Here is a 15,199-nt window from a genome sequence, read left to right as displayed (position 1 = left end):
GACAGAGAATGAATGGCTTTGAGGACTGAAGGCAGTAGGCCTCAGGCCTTGCCTTGACCTTTATTTTCTTATTGAGAGACAGAGAATGAATGGCTGAGGACTGAAGGCAGTAGGCCTCAGGCCTTGCCTTGACCTTTATTTTCTTATTGAGAGACAGAGAATGAATGGCTTTGAGGACTGAAGGCAGTAGGCCTCAGGCCTTGCCTTGACCTTTTATTTTTCTTATTGAGACAGGAGAATGGCTTTGAGGACTGAAGGCAGTAGGCCTCAGGCCTTGTCTTGACCTTTATTTTCTTATTGAGAGACAGAGAATGGCTTTGAGGACTGAAGGCAACTTGTTTTCTCACCGCCCCCCCCACCCCCACCCTTCTCTCCCCACCTTCAGAAATAAACGTCGGGGACATGACCGCCCAGGTGACCAGCCCTTCCGGAAAGACCCACGACGCCGAGATCATGGAGGGCGAGAAGAACACGTACAGCATTCGCTTCGTGCCCACCGAGATGGGCATCCACACCGTCAGCGTGAAGTACCAGAACCAGCACGTGCAGGGCAGCCCCTTCCAGTTCACCGTGGGCCCCCTGGGAGAAGGAGGGGCCCACAAAGTGAGGGCCGGGGGCCCCGGTTTGGAGAGGGCCGAGGCTGGAGTGCCAGGTAGGCCGCACAGGCCCGGTCGAGACCTTCCTGCGGGTTTGGAGGCTCTGAACTCGGTGGGGGTGGGGGTGAGGGGTCGGCCATTTTGGACTGGGATGAGGAGAAATTTCTTTGCTCCGGGATTGTATCTTTGGAATTCTCCCTCCCGGAGAGCTGTCACCATCCTCCGAAAGGGGTGGCGGTGGCGAGCGGCAATACAGGCCCCATATTGAGGCTGCCCCACTCCCCGGGCCCCTCATCCAAGGAGGAGGAGGAGGAGAAGCCAGCCTCCTGACGTAGGCCCCGCTCCGTCGGGAGGATGGCGGTGGAGGTGGCCATCGACGCCCCCCCACCTCCCAGCCCTGTCGTCAGGGCCAACTCCCACCCCGAAACCGGACCGAGGTTCGGAGGGAGGCCCAAGGGGTTTGTTGGGAAAGTCCCCTCGGTTTTGGAGAAAGTCGGGGAGGGGGGTAGGCGGGTGGAGAAATTAGTGATTGTAAAAAAAAATCACTCCACTGGGGATCAGTTCAACTGGGATGCAACTCCCTCCACCCCTAACCCCTTGCTCATATTGCGATTGGGTGTAATTGTGTTCTGTTTTATCCCTCTCTACCTCTCTCTCTCCTCTTTTTTTCTCCCTCTCCTCTCTCTCTTTTTCTCCCTCTCTCTCTCTTTTTCTCCCTCTCTCTCTCCTCTTTTTTCTCCCTCTCTCTCTTTTTTCTCCCTCTCTCTCTCCTCTTTTTTCTCCCTCTCTCTCCTCTTTTTTCTCCCTCTCTCTCTCTCTCTTTTTCTCCCTCCTCTCTCTCTCTCTCTCCCTTTTTTCTCCCTCTCTCTCTCTCTCTCCCTTTTTTCTCCTCTCTCTCTCTCTCTCTCCTTTTTTCTCCCTCTCTCTCTCTCTCTCTCTCCCTTTTTTCTCCCCTCTCTCTCTCTCTCTCTCCCTTTTTTCTCCCTCTCTCTCTCTCTTTTTTCTCCTCTCTCTCTCTCTCTCTCTCTCTTTTTTCTCCCTCTCTCTCACTCTCTCTTTTTCTCCCTCTCTCTCTCTCACTCTCTTTTTTCTCCCTCTCTCTCTCTCTCTCTCTTTTTTCTCCCTCTCTCTCCTCCTCTTTTTTCTCCCTCTCTCTCCTTTTTTTCTCCCTCTCTCTCTCTCTCTCTCTCTCTCTCTCTCTCTCTCCTCTCTTTGCTCGTGCTCCCTACTCCCTCTCTCCCAGCCGAGTTCAGTATCTGGACCCGTGAGGCGGGTGCCGGGGGTCTGTCGATCGCGGTCGAGGGTCCCAGCAAAGCGGAGATTGCCTTTGAGGATCGCAAGGACGGTTCCTGTGGTGTGTCCTACATTGTGCAGGAGCCTGGTGAGTATCCAACACAGAGAGACTGCCGACCCCCGCTACACCCCCACAGACATACGGGTGGGGGGGCAGGAGTACGTCGCTCAGCCATGCAGTACGGTCACCCCCTCCCCACCCTGAGGCACGGAGTACACGGGGTGGGGTGTGGTTGGGGCGAGAGTGGCCTCTCGACTCCGTGACCCAGCAACGAGCGTAAACTGGCCGGCAAGGATGTGGAGGGAGGGGGGGCGGGAAATGAGGTTTGAGGCTTCAACCAAGCCTTCTACACCACCGCCCCTCCGCCTGCAGAAGTAATTGCCCCAGTAGCCACCCCCAGAAGGGGTGATTGTGGCCGGGGGGAGGGGGGAAGGTGATGGGGAATGGGATTCCCGTTCGAAATGACATCTTTCGGCAGGAGAGGGGAGGAGGTCGGAGGTTCGTGGCGAGGGGCAAGGTTGTGGCGCTGTCTCCATAGTGATACGAAAGTGCGCTCTCCTCCCCCCCCCCTCCGCCGCGCTCTCCCCCCCCCCCCGCCGCGCTCTCCCCCCCCGGGCACGCTCTCCTCCCGCAACTTTTTTTAATTCTCCTCTCTCTCTCTCTGTCCAGGTGACTACGAGGTGTCGATCAAGTTCAACGAGGACCACATCCCCGACAGCCCCTTCATCATCCCCGTGGCCTCCCCCTCAGACGACGCTCGCCGCCTCACTGTTACTAGTCTTCAGGTGAGGCGACAGGAAAAGCAGCCCCTACTTGACAAACCCGTTGGTCAGGCCAGTCCGAGTCAAGCCAGTGGCTCACCAGTGGTATCGGAGTTTGGTGGGGAGCCCAGGCGGGGGTGGGTGGGTGGAGAGATGAGGGTCTCCCTCCCGAGTTAGGCTGAGGAACCCGGTCCCTTTGTGGTCGCCCGGTTTTTTTAAAGAGACGGCGGGTCCCAATGCAGTTCGAGGTCCAGCAATGGAAGGGCGGAGGGAGGGGGCTGGATTGTAGCTATACTGCCTTTTTAATTTTGGTGAGGGGGGTGGGAATTCCACCCTGGGTTGGGGGGTGGGGTTAATATCGGCTCTGCTGGTACCTTTGTCGTAGGGGGCGGGCATTGGAAATGTCACCCCTGGCTGATTGTGGGGGGGGGGGTTAAAATTGGCCCTGCCGATACCTTGTGTTGGGGGGAAGGGGGGGTGCGTGGGTGAGACGGGGTTCAAAACGGGCTTCTATATTTGCCCCCCTACCCTACACGATCAAGTGCGTCTTCAGGGCGAGGAGGAGGAGGAGGAGGAGGAGGAGGGAGTGCCGCGATGCCTCTGCAGTCGAGCAGCCAGCCTGTTTCAATGATGCGCACCTCATTTGGGGTGGGGGAGGTGGCAGTCGGATAGATCTTGGGCACTCCAGTGACTTTAGGTGGGCCTGACCGGGGAGGGAGGGAGCGGAGAGAACCTTCCGGAACCACTGGTGCCAGCCGGCCGGCCGACCGGCCCCTTGCCCCGCGAGGCCCGAGGCTTGTATTGATTTAATCCCTCGGGGCCCGCTCTCGGCCGACGAGGTGTGACTGCCTGTTTTTCTTGAGTCTCTCTTAAAGGCGCTTAACAGGATCGGAAACGTGTGTGTGCCCGCGTGTGCTCCTCGCTGTCGGAGAGGTTAAAGGTTAAAGAGGGAGGCGTTGGCTCCGTGTGTGGGGGGAGGGGGGTTGGTTGTGGTTGGGATGAGTGGGCAAGGTGTGCCCTTAAACCCCCTCCTCCCCCTGCACCTTGTTTGGGGGTGTGGTTGGTGGGGGTGGTTGAACACTTGTGCCAACCCACCTGTTGCTAACCCCCTCGCAGCCTGGTACTGGCGTGTGTGCCCTCCTAAGGGGGGCAGTGGCCAAGGGAGGGGGGGTAAGAGGGCTGTGGGTTTGCCCACCCGCCACCAACCCCCCTCTCGACGCCAGTGGCCTCAACTGTGCCGCCAATTCTGGAGTGCCAGTTGCACAGAGGGGTTGGCACTGGTGGAGGGCCCACTCCAATGTGTGTTGGCTTCGCAGGGGGGCGTTTGGCTGGGGGAGTGGGGGGGGGGAGTGCGGGGGGGGTGGGAGGGTGCAACAGGACTTGGGGGAGGGCACCGGGTAAACATCTTGACCTCCAGGCGCGTGCCAGCCAATCGACCTCCCTCTTTAACTCTTAACTTGTCCTCTCCTCTCGCAGGTAAGGTTCTGGAGTCTGGTCGGGTGGGGGATTGTTTGGTTTGGGGTTTGGGGGGGTTGGGGGGGGGGTGGGGTGCGGAGGGGGATGAGTATCCCCAGGGGCGTTGCAAGGGGACGGTTCCCTCGACGCGGTCCAGTCCGAGGGGCTAAAGGGGCAGCGTGTGCTTCTCTGCCCCCTTTCCCCTTTGCGAGAGAAGCCCTTTGCTTGGCTCCATCACCGACCCTCCCAGAAACGGGACTTTGGTTGGTTGGTTAGTTGGTCGGTTCCCTCCTCGTCTCTGGAGAATTGGGGCTGGCGGGCCTACCAAGATGGCGGCTGGGAGCGCGTCCCTCCGTGCTAGACCGAAGTTGGCCCCTCAGACGTGACCAGCTCCTGTTCTCTGATTCGAGCGGGGGGTAGGGTGGGCGGGAAAGGAAACGAGGGGTTCGGGGTCATTGTGTGACTGTGAAGCCCCTAATTCTAGTCCTTTTGTAAGCCGCGGAGATGGACAGGCCCTTGGGCCCATTCCTGTCACGCTCTCAAATTCTCCCACTCTCGCTCAGTGCCAACTTGGTCTGACCCTCCTGATGCCAAACAGTATCTTCCCCCAGTGATACTTGTACCACCCAAGTGCCAGGCAATGACCATCTCCAACAAGAGAGAATCTAACCATCGCCTCTTGACGTTCAATGGCATTATCATCACTGAACCCCCCACTATCAACATCCTGGGGGTTACCGTTGACCAGAAACTGAACTGGACCCAGCCATATAAATACTGTGGCTACAAGAGCAGGTCAGAGGCTGGGAATCCACCTCCTGACTCCCCCAAAGCCTGTCCACCATCTACTATGTCCAAGTCAGGAGTGTGATGGGATACTCCCCACTTGCCTGGATGAGTGCAGCTCCCACAACACTCAAGAAGCTCGACACCATCCAGGACAAAGCAGCCCCGCTTGATCGGCACCCCATCCACAAACATTCACTCCCTCCACCACCGACGCACAGGGGCAGCAGTGTGTGTACCATCTACAAGATGCACTGGAGCAACTCGCCAAGGCTCCTTCAACAGCGCCGCCCAAACCCACCACCTCTACCACCTAGAAGGACAAGGGCAGCAGACACACGGGGAACACCACCACCTGCAAGTTCCCCTCCGAGCCCCACACACACCATCCCGACTTGGAAATATATCGGCCGTTCCTTCACTGTCGCTGGGTCAAAATCCTGGAACTTCCTCCCTAACAGCGCGGTGGGTGTACCTAAACCACACGTGGACTGCAGCAGCTCAAGAAGGTGGCTCATCCCCACCTTCTCAAGGGGCAATTAGGGATGGGCAGTGAATGCCCTCGATTAAATCACCCCGCTGACCACCTCTACTCTGAGGAGAACAATCCCAACTACTCCAGTCTCGCGGTGGGTGGGGGACTAGGCCTCGGGCCTCGAGTGAGGCCTCCTGTCCCTCATTGGCATCTTCCTTTGTTGCTTAACGGTATCTTGTGATTCCAGGAGTCAGGTTTAAAGGTGAATCATCCAGCATCCTTTGCAGTTAGCCTAAATGGTGCTAAGGGAGTGATTGACGCCAAAGTGCACAGCCCATCCGGAGCTCTGGAAGAGTGCTGTGTGTCGGAGATCGATGAAGGTATTTTGTTTGTCGGGCATGTAAAAACTCCCGCTACACCGTCCCCATCAAACACTCCCAGGACAGGTACAGCACGGGGTTAGATACAGAGTAAAGCTCCCTCTACACTGTCCCCCATCAAACACTCCCAGGACAGGTACAGCACGGGGTTAGATACAGAGTAAAGCTCCCTCTACACCGTCCCCATCAAACACTCCCAGGACAGGTACAGCACGGGGTTAGATACAGAGTAAAGCTCCCTCTACACCGTCCCCATCAAACACTCCCAGGACAGGTACAAGACGGGGTTAGATACAGAGTAAAGCTCCCTCTACACCATCCCCATCAAACACTCCCAGGACAGGTACAGCACAGGGTTAGATACAGAGTAAAGCTCCCTCTACACTGTCCCCATCAAACACTCCCAGGGCAGGTACAGCACGGGGTTAGATACAGAGTAAAGCTCCCTCTACACTGTCCCCATCAAACACTCCCAGGACAGGTACAGCACGGGGTTAGATACAGAGTAAAGCTCCCTCTGCACTGTCCCCATCAAACACTCCCAGGACAGGTACAGCACGAGGTTAGATACAGAGTAAAGCTCCCTCTGCACTATCCCCATCAAACACTCCCAGGACAGGTACAGCACGGGGTTAGATACAGAGTAAAGCTCCCTCTACACCATCCCCATCAAACACTCCCAGGACAGGTACAGCACGGGGTTAGATACAGAGTAAAGCTCCCTCTACACCGTCCCCATCAAACACTCCTAGGGCAGGTACAGCACGGGGTTAGATACAGAGTAAAGCTCCCTCTACACTGTCCCCATCAAACACTCCCAGGACAGGTACAGCACGGGGTTAGATACAGAGTAAAGCTCCCTCTACACCGTCCCCATCAAACACTCCCAGGACAGGTACAGCACGGGGTTAGATACAGAGTAAAGCTCCCTCTACACCGTCCCCATCAAACACTCCCAGGACAGGTACAGCACGGGGTTAGATACAGAGTAAAGCTCCCTCTACACCGTCCCCATCAAACACTCCCAGGACAGGTACAGCACGGGGTTAGATACAGAGTAAAGCTCCCTCTACACCGTCCCCATCAAACACTCCCAGGACAGGTACAACACGGGGTTAGACAGTGAAGCTCCCTCCGTCTCTGCCGTTCCGACTCTCTCCCGTCATTCCCGGTATCCCAGTCGGTGACTCCCATTCCTGTTTCCTTGCAGACAAATACGCCGTCCGCTTCATCCCGAGGGAGAATGGCGTCTATCTGATCGACGTGAAGTTCAACGGCTCCCACATCCCCGGAAGTCCCTTCAAGATCCGGGTGGGGGAGCCCGGACAGGCCGGAGATCCCGGAATGGTGTCAGCGTCTGGGCCTGGCCTCGAGGGAGGGGTCACCGGTAAGATTTATGCCTGCTCGGGCCCACGAATGGCTTCTCTCTACACCCTCCTGTCACCACGACTCTGCTCTCTCCCTCCCAGCTCCCCTCCTCTGCTCTACCCCCTCTCCCTCCCAGCTCCCCTCCTCTGCTCTACCCCCTCTCCCTCCCAGCTCCCCTCCTCTGCTCTACCCCCTCTCCCTCCCAGCTCCCCTCCTCCGCTCTACCCCCCTCTCCCTACCAGCTCCTCTCCTCCGCTCTACCCCCTCTCCCTCCCAGCTCCCCTCCTCCGCTCTACCCCCTCTCCCTACCAGCTCCTCTCCTCCGCTCTACCCCCTCTCCCTACCAGCTCCCCTCCTCCGCTCTACCCCCTCTCCCTACCAGCTCCTCTCCTCCGCTCTACCCCCTCTCCCTCCCAGCTCCTCTCCTCTGCTCTACCCCCTCTCCCTCCCTGCTCCCCTCCTCTGCTCTACCCCCTCTCCCTACCTGCTCCCCTCCTCTGCTCTACACCCTCTCCCTACCTGCTCCTCTCCTCCGCTCTACCCCCTCTCCCTCCCAGCTCCCCTCCTCTGCTCTACCCCCTCTCCCTCCCAGCTCCCCTCCTCCGCTCTACCCCCTCTCCCTCCCAGCTCCCCTCCTCTGCTCTACCCCCTCTCCCTCCCAGCTCCCCTCCTCTGCTCTACTCCCTCTCCCTACCAGCTCCCCTCCTCTGCTCTATCCCCTCTCCCTCCCAGCTCCCCTCCTCTGCTCTACCCCCTCTCCCTCCCTGCTCCCCTCCTCTGCTCTACCCCCTCTCCCTACCTGCTCCCCTCCTCTGCTCTACACCCTCTCCCTACCTGCTCCCCTCCTCTGCTCTACCCCCTCTCCCTCCCAGCTCCCCTCCTCTGCTCTACCCCCTCTCCCTCCCAGCTCCCCTCCTCCGCTCTACCCCCTCTCCCTCCCTGCTCCCCTCCTCCGCTCTACCCCCTCTCCCTACCTGCTCCCCTCCTCTGCTCTACCCCCTCTCCCTACCTGCTCCCCTCCTCTGCTCTACCCCCTCTCCCTACCTGCTCCCCTCCTCTGCTCTACCCCCTCTCCCTACCTGCTCCCCTCCTCTGCTCTACCCCATCTCCCTACCTGCTCCCCTCCTCTGCTCTACCCCCTCTCCCTACCTGCTCCTCTCCTCTGCTCTACCCCCTCTCCCTCCCAGCTCCCCTCCTCTGCTCTACCTCCTCTCCCTCCCAGCTCCCCTCCTCTGCTCTACCTCCTCTCCCTACCAGCTCCCCTCCTCTGCTCTACCTCCTCCCTACCAGCTCCCCTCCTCTGCTCTACCTCCTCTCCCTACCAGCTCCCCTCCTCTGCTCTACCCCCTCTCCCTACCAGCTCCCCTCCTCTGCTCTACCCCCTCTCCCTCGTCTCTGGGGTAACTCTCTCTCACTCCGTGTGAACCGCCTCCTTGACTCTTTTCCTGGCTGTCCCACTCCCAGTAAAAACCCTCTCGCATTCCCAGGTGTCCCAGCGGAGTTCATCGTCAACACTACAAACGCGGGGCCCGGGGCCTTGGCTGTCACCATTGACGGCCCCTCGAAGGTCAAGATGGACTGTCTGGAATGTTCCGAAGGCTACACTGTCACCTACACACCCATGGCGCCCGGCAACTACCTAATCTCCATCAAATACGGAGGCCCCTACCACATCGTGGGGAGCCCCTTCAAAGCCAGGATCACTGGTAAGTCTGTCGTGCCGATCGGAGTCGGCCTACTCCAGCGTCCCTTCATTTACATATCAACTTCAACATCCCAAAGTGTGGCATTCCGACAATCTGACTCCCAGCCATGTGCGGAGATGGAGGGGATGGGTGACCAAGAGCTCGGTCAAAGGGGTTGGTTTTTAAGGAGCGTTTAAAGGGGGGGAGAGAGAGAGAGGGGCGGGTGGAGAGGTTTAGGGAGGGAATTCCAGAGCTCAGGGCGCCCCCCACCCAGGCAGCTGAAGGCCCGGCCGCCAGTGGCGGAGCGATGGGAATCGGGGGATGCTCGAGAGGCCGGAATTGGAGGTACGCAGAGATCTCGGACGGTTGTAGGAGGTTACAGAGATAGGGGGGGTTGTAGGGGCTGGAGGAGGTTACAGAGATAGGGAGGGGTGTAGGGGCTGGAGGAGGTTACAGAGATAGGGAGAGTTGTAGGGGCTGGAGGAGGTTACAGAGATAGGGAGGGTTGTAGGGGCTGGAGGAGGTTACAGAGATAGGGAGGGTTGTAGGGGCTGGAGGAGGTTACAGAGATAGGGAGGGGTGTAGGGGCTGGAGGAGGTTACAGAGATAGGGAGAGTTGTAGGGGCTGGAGGAGGTTACAGAGATAGGGACGGTTGTAGGGGCTGGAGGAGATGATAGGGTTGTAGGGGCTGGAGGAGGTTAGAAATAGGGAGGGTTGTAGGGGCTGGAGGAGGTTACAGAGATAGGGAGGGTTGTAGGGGCTGGAGGAGGTTAGATAGGGAGGGTTGTAGCGGCTGGAGGAGATGATAGGGTTGTAGGGGCTGGAGGAGGTTACAGAGATAGGGAGGGTTGTAGGGGCTGGAGGAGGTTAGATAGGGAGGGTTGTAGCGGCTGGAGGAGATGATAGGGTTGTAGGGGCTGGAGGAGGTTACAGAGATAGGGAGGGTTGTAGGGGCTGGAGGAGATAATAGGGTTGTAGGGGCTGGAGGAGGTTACAGAGATAGGGAGGGTTGTAGGGGCTGGAGGAGGTTAGAAATAGGGAGGGTTGTAGGGGCTGGAGGAGGTTACAGAGATAGGTAGGGGCTGGAGGAGGTTACAGAGATAGGGAGGGTTGTAGGGGTTGGAGGAGGTTATAGAGATAGGGAGGGTTGTAGGGGTTGGAGGAGGTTACAGAGATAGGGAGGGTTGTAGGGGTTGGAGGAGGTTACAGAGATAGGGAGGGTTGTAGGGGCTGGAGGAGGTTACAGAGATAGGGAGGGTTGTAGGGGCTGGAGGAGCTGACAGGGATAGGGGAGGGGTGTAGGGGCGGGAGGAGCTGACAGGGATAGGGAGGGAGCGTGGACTTAGGAGGATTTGAAAGCCAGGATGCCCGTTGTAAGTTCTGCAAAGACTGGGGAGTTGACATGAACTAAGTTACTCCAGTAGAGAGAGCTGGGCCTGATCCGAGGGGACAAAATGGCTGCCTCCTGGGCTGCGGCCATCCCAAGATGGCCTCTGACTTCCCTGCTTCCCGCTCTCCCCTGAGCTGTTGCGCACTCGCCCACGCTCCTCAAAAGTGTGGCCCTCGTTAAATAGTGCGCGAAGGGGTAAGAGCCTGAGGCCGTTCAGCCCAGCTGGCCTCTGAGGCATGGTGGCAGGGGTGGTGAGGAGACCTGATCATGGGATCACCTTCAATTGGGAGGGGAGGGGGTGGGAAGTCTCGCTGAGTGGGATTTGTTGGTGGGGGGGGGTGGGAAAATAGGCTACGTGAGCAAGTTGGCGCTAGCTTTGTTTGTCTCTACTTACCTTGGCCGATTCACTCTTCCCACCATCGCCCCCCCTGCCCCACAGGTCAGCACCTGATCAGCAGCCACAGTCTCCACGAAACCTCCTCCGTCCTGGTGGACAGCGTCTCCAAGTTGGCCTCCGCCGCCCCCCTGGGCGCTGGGCCCAAGCCTCACTCCGACAGCGGCAAGGTGGTGGCCAAGGGCCTCGGCCTCAACAAGGCCTACGTCGGGCAGAAGAATTCTTTCACGGTGGACTGCAGCAAAGCGGGTGAGTGGGCTGGGTTGGGTGGGGGGTGGGAGAGAGAATGGCGGCTTTAGCAACAGTCCGGAGAGAGGGTTGACGTGAGGGAGAGGGCGGCAGGGGGAACGAGGAGCGGCGCAAAACTCCTGTTCGGAGAGGGTTGGGTGCGCTCCTGCAAGGGGCACAGAGTTGGGCGTGCGGGTACAGCACGCCATTTAGGAAGGCGGATGGCCAAGTTGGCCAATATCGCAAGGGGGGTCGGAGGGCAGGGATAGAGAAGTCTTGCTCCGATCGCCCAGGGTGGGACCACGACTGGAATAACCGTGCTCAGTTTTAGTCTCCGCGTTTAAGGAAGGATACTCTGGCATCGGAGGCGGGTACAGGGAAGGTTCACTCGATTGGTCCCTGGGATGAGGGGTGGGTTACCCTACGATGAGAGGCTGAGTAAATTGGGCCGATGTTCTCTGGAGTTTAGCAGAATGAGAGGCGATCGCATTGAGACGGACGAGATTCTGAAGGGGTTTAACAGGGTGGGCGCGGAGAGATTGTTTCCCCTGCTCGGGATCTAAAACACGTCGGGGAGAGGGGGGCACAGTCTCAGGATAAGGGGGCCGATCATTTGGGACTGAGATGAGGAGAAATTTCTTCACTCAGAAGGTTGGGAATCTTTGGGATTCTCTCCCCCCCCAGAGGGTCGTGGACGCTCCGTGGTTGAAGACGTTGGAGGCCGGGATGGACGGAGTCTTGGTCTCTCGGGGGAATCGAGGGGATACGGGGAGGGGGTGGGGAAAGTGGGAGTTGAAGCCCAAGGTCGGCCGCGATGGGATTGAAATGGGGGGAGCAGCAGGCTCGAGGGGCCGAATGGCCCACTCCCGCTTCCGCGTCTTGTCGTTCTGGTCCTCGGTCTCATGGGCCCAGGGCTCCCGGTTGAATAGCTTGGCTTTCCCGGGGCATGTACCTGTCACCTCCTCCCCCCACCTCCCAACTCTCTGACCTCGGTCGCGACGAGAGGACACTTCCTGGGGCTGATTTGGCCAATGGGGTGTGAGGTGGGCGGGGGTGGTGATGGGGTGGGGGGGGTGGAGAGAGAAAAGACAAACCCCCCCACCCCAATCTCCACCCCGACCAGTCGCGTTTCCCATTTTAACGCAGGTCCCGTTTCTCCAGACCTGGCCGGTTCCCCAAAAAAGGGGGGTGGAGTTTGGGTTGGAACTGAAGCTGGGTATCGGGGCTTGGGGTGTGGGTGGGTGGATGAGTAGGTGGGGTGTAGATTTCAGCCTCCAAAATGCTGAAGGCGCTCGATCCACGGTTGGGGGTTGGAGGGGTGGTGAGGGAGGGCGGTGGGGCTGGGATTCGCGAGGGAACGTGCGGTTGAATAGCTCGGCGGAGCGCCGTGGGCAAAGGCGAGGTTGAGCGTGCCCCCTCGCTGAGGGGTTTTCGGGAGGGGGTGGGGGTTGGTGGGTGGATGAGTGGGTGGGGTGTAGATTTCAGCCTCCAAAATGCTGAAGGCGCTCGATCCACGAGGACCGGAGCGGTTGGGGTTGGGGGGGGTGGCGAGGGAACATGCGGTTGAATAGCTCGGCAGAGCGCATGGGCGAAGACGAGGTTGAGCGTGCCCCCTCGCTGAGGGGTTTTCGGGAGGGGGTGGGGGGTTGGTGGATGCGATCTGATCCAGGGCGTACGTGAGGTGACTCGGGTTTAGAAGCTGATCGGAGATACGAGGGAGAGAGCGCACGGGTGGGAGAGGGGTGCGAGGTGGAGGGGATGGTGTGGGTGAGGAAGAAGGTGAGATGGAGACCTGTGCACGAGGGGGATAGAAGGGGAGGGAGATCTGTGCACGAGGGGGATAGAAGGGGAGGGAGATCTGTGCACGAGGGGGGTAGAGGGAGATCTGTGCACGAGGGGGGTAGAGGGGGAGGGAGATCTCTGCACGAGGTGGGTAGAGGGGGAGGGAGATCTCTGCACGAGGGGGGTAGAGGGGGAGGGAGACCTGTGCACGAGGGGGATAGAGGGGGAGGGAGATCTGTGCACGAGGTGGGTAGAGGGGGAGGGAGGGAGATCTGTGCACGAGGTGGGTAGAGGGGGAGGGAGGGAGATCTGTGCACGAGGTGGGTAGAGGGGGAGGGATGGAGACCTGTGCACGAGGGCGGTAGAGGGGGAGGGAGATGGAGATCTGTGCACGAGGTGGGTAGAGGGGGAGGGAGATGGAGACCTGTGCACGAGGGCGGTAGAGGGGGAGGGAGATGGAGATCTGTGCACGAGGGCGGTAGAGGGGGAGGGATGGAGACCAGTGCACGAGGGGGGTAGAGGGAGAGGGATGGAGACCTGTGCACGAGGGCGGTAGAGGGGGAGGCGGGGAATGATTTGCGAACGGATGCCGGGCGTTCAACTCAGAATGCGTTTGGCGGGGAGACGGGCGGACTGGATTGGTCGACGGCGGGCTGGCACAAGCGCTGGGCAAAGTGGCCTCCCCTCTCACGCACACGGAGCTCAGGGAGGTGACGCTCTTTGACCCGAGTGTGGCTGACTAACCCTCTCTCTCACTCTCTCTCTCTTGTACCCCCCTCCCCCAAATCTTGCCAGGTTCCAACATGCTACTGGTCGGAGTTCACGGGCCAAAGATCCCCTGCGAGGAAGTGATGGTGAAGCACTTGGGGAGCAAGCTCTACAACGTCTCGTACATCCTGAAGGAGAAGGGCAGTTACATCCTGGTGGTCAAGTGGGGCGATGACCACATCCCCGGCAGCCCCTTCCAAATCACCGTCCCGTGAACTGACACTAATTCCTTAACTCCTGTTTCTGATGCCCCAGGGGGGGAGGGGGGGTGCTTACGGGCACAGTTGGTGGGGGGGGGTTGGGGGTTGGTGGTAAAAGAATTTTAAGAAAATAAATTAACAGCTTGGCACTCCATTTCGAGCCCAGTGCACACTTCAAAAGAGGAAAAAAATAAAATAAACCAAGGCTTCACAATCTGCGCTGCTCCCGTGAATGAACCGGTCTCTGTCTCTTCCGCCTCGTCTTTCTGCAGCGTCAGGGTTTTCCTCGTATTTGTTCCGATGTTTCCGAAGGTTTGTTTTCTCTCTCGGTGGGGGGGAAGGAGAAACCCCAAGGATTTTTTTTAACTGTCCTCGCTTCCCGTTCGAATTGTGCCTCCTGTTATCAGTGGGAAGCGGAGGATGCGCCTCCTGTTATCAGTGGGAAGCGGAGGATGCGCCTCCTGTTATCAGTGGGAAGCGGAAACTGGTTTACTCTTCTCCCCCCCCCCCCCCCCTCTTTTTTTTTCTCTCACTCTCGCTCCCCCTCTCCGAGTCGAACAACCTTTTTTTTCCCCCCCTAAAGTCTTAATCCCTCTCTCCAAGGAAGCGCGGCGTCACCAGTCTGCAAGTGTTGTGCGCTTCCAGGGTAACGAACATGGTATAAAAGCTGGTGATATTTAGGATATTAACTGCTGCATTTTAAAGCACATGTATGTTAGCACTAATGACAGTCACTCGCTAGCTGAAGGACTTTGTCTCTCTTTTCCCTCTCTCTCTTTCCCACACAAGACAGTATTTGTATTGGAAACTACAAATAAAAAGGTCTCTATTGTACAAACCGGGCTGTCGTCTGCACATTTGTTGTGTTCCACCTTCCAGTTGGAGTGCTCGCACACTGGGTTGTCAACTCACACCGCGTGGGGATCAGATGAAGAAACTGAAATAGTTTTTTTAACCTGTCCTCACTTCCTGTTCGAATTGCGCCTCCTGTTTCCGGTGGGAAGCGGAGGCTGCGCCTCCTGTTTCCGGTGGGAAGCGGAGGCTGCGCCTCCTGTTTCCGGTGGGAAGCGGAGGCTGCGCCTCCTGTTTCCGGTGGGAAGCGGAGGCTGCGCCTCCTGTTTCCGGTGGGAAGCGGAGGCTGCGCCTCCTGTTTCCGGTGGGAAGCGGAGGCTGCGCCTCCTGTTTCCGGTGGGAAGCGGAGGCTGCGCCTCCTGTTTCCGGTGGGAAGCGGAGGCTGCGCCTCCTGTTTCCGGTGGGAAGCGGAGGCTGCGCCTCCTGTTTCCGGTGGGAAGCGGAGGCTGCGCCTCCTGTTTCCGGTGGGAAGCGGAGGCTGCGCCTCCTGTTTCCGGTGGGAAGCGGAGGCTGCGCCTCCTGTTTCCGGTGGGAAGCGGAGGCTGCGCCTCCTGTTTCCGGTGGGAAGCGGAGGCTGCGCCTCCTGTTTCCGGTGGGAAGCGGAGGCTGCGCCTCCTGTTTCCGGTGGGAAGCGGAGGCTGCGCCTCCTGTTTCCGGTGGGAAGCGGAGGCTGCGCCTCCTGTTTCCGGTGGGAAGCGGAGGCTGCGCCTCCTGTTTCCGGTGGGAAGCGGAGGCTGCGCCTCCTGTTTCCGGTGGGAAGCGGAGGCTGCGCCTCCTGTTTCCG

General features: G+C 59.0%; 1 protein-coding gene across 1 annotated transcript; it reads left to right on the top strand.

Annotated features, from left to right (window-relative positions):
* Nucleotides 1–365: 365 nt before the first annotated feature.
* LOC144677520 (filamin-B-like) lies at nucleotides 366–14,402 on the top strand. Its single transcript, XM_078537591.1, has 8 exons — nucleotides 366–652; nucleotides 1,840–1,977; nucleotides 2,560–2,675; nucleotides 5,615–5,747; nucleotides 6,958–7,134; nucleotides 8,603–8,821; nucleotides 10,631–10,834; nucleotides 13,391–14,402. Exons 1-8 carry the CDS (start codon nucleotides 403–405, stop codon nucleotides 13,576–13,578), a joined length of 1,425 nt encoding a protein of 474 aa, XP_078393717.1. The 5' UTR covers nucleotides 366–402; the 3' UTR covers nucleotides 13,579–14,402.
* The last annotated feature ends 797 nt before the right edge of the window (nucleotides 14,403–15,199 follow it).

The sequence above is a fragment of the Cetorhinus maximus genome, unplaced genomic scaffold (genome assembly GCF_964194155.1).
Source record: "Cetorhinus maximus unplaced genomic scaffold, sCetMax3.hap1.1 HAP1_SCAFFOLD_2626, whole genome shotgun sequence".
Classification (NCBI taxonomy): domain Eukaryota; kingdom Metazoa; phylum Chordata; class Chondrichthyes; order Lamniformes; family Cetorhinidae; genus Cetorhinus; species Cetorhinus maximus.
This window is presented reverse-complemented; position numbering and strand designations above follow the sequence as displayed.

Bases quoted from the DNA above. Each gene is read 5' to 3' on its own strand.
- LOC144677520 (XM_078537591.1), top strand. From the start codon at position 403: ATGACCGCCCAGGTGACCAGCCCTTCCGGAAAGACCCACGACGCCGAG. The intron at 653-1,839 runs GTAGGCCGCACA...CCTCTCTCCCAG, and splicing joins GGCCGAGGCTGGAGTGCCAG to CCGAGTTCAGTATCTGGACC. The intron at 7,135-8,602 runs GTAAGATTTATG...TCGCATTCCCAG, and splicing joins CCTCGAGGGAGGGGTCACCG to GTGTCCCAGCGGAGTTCATC.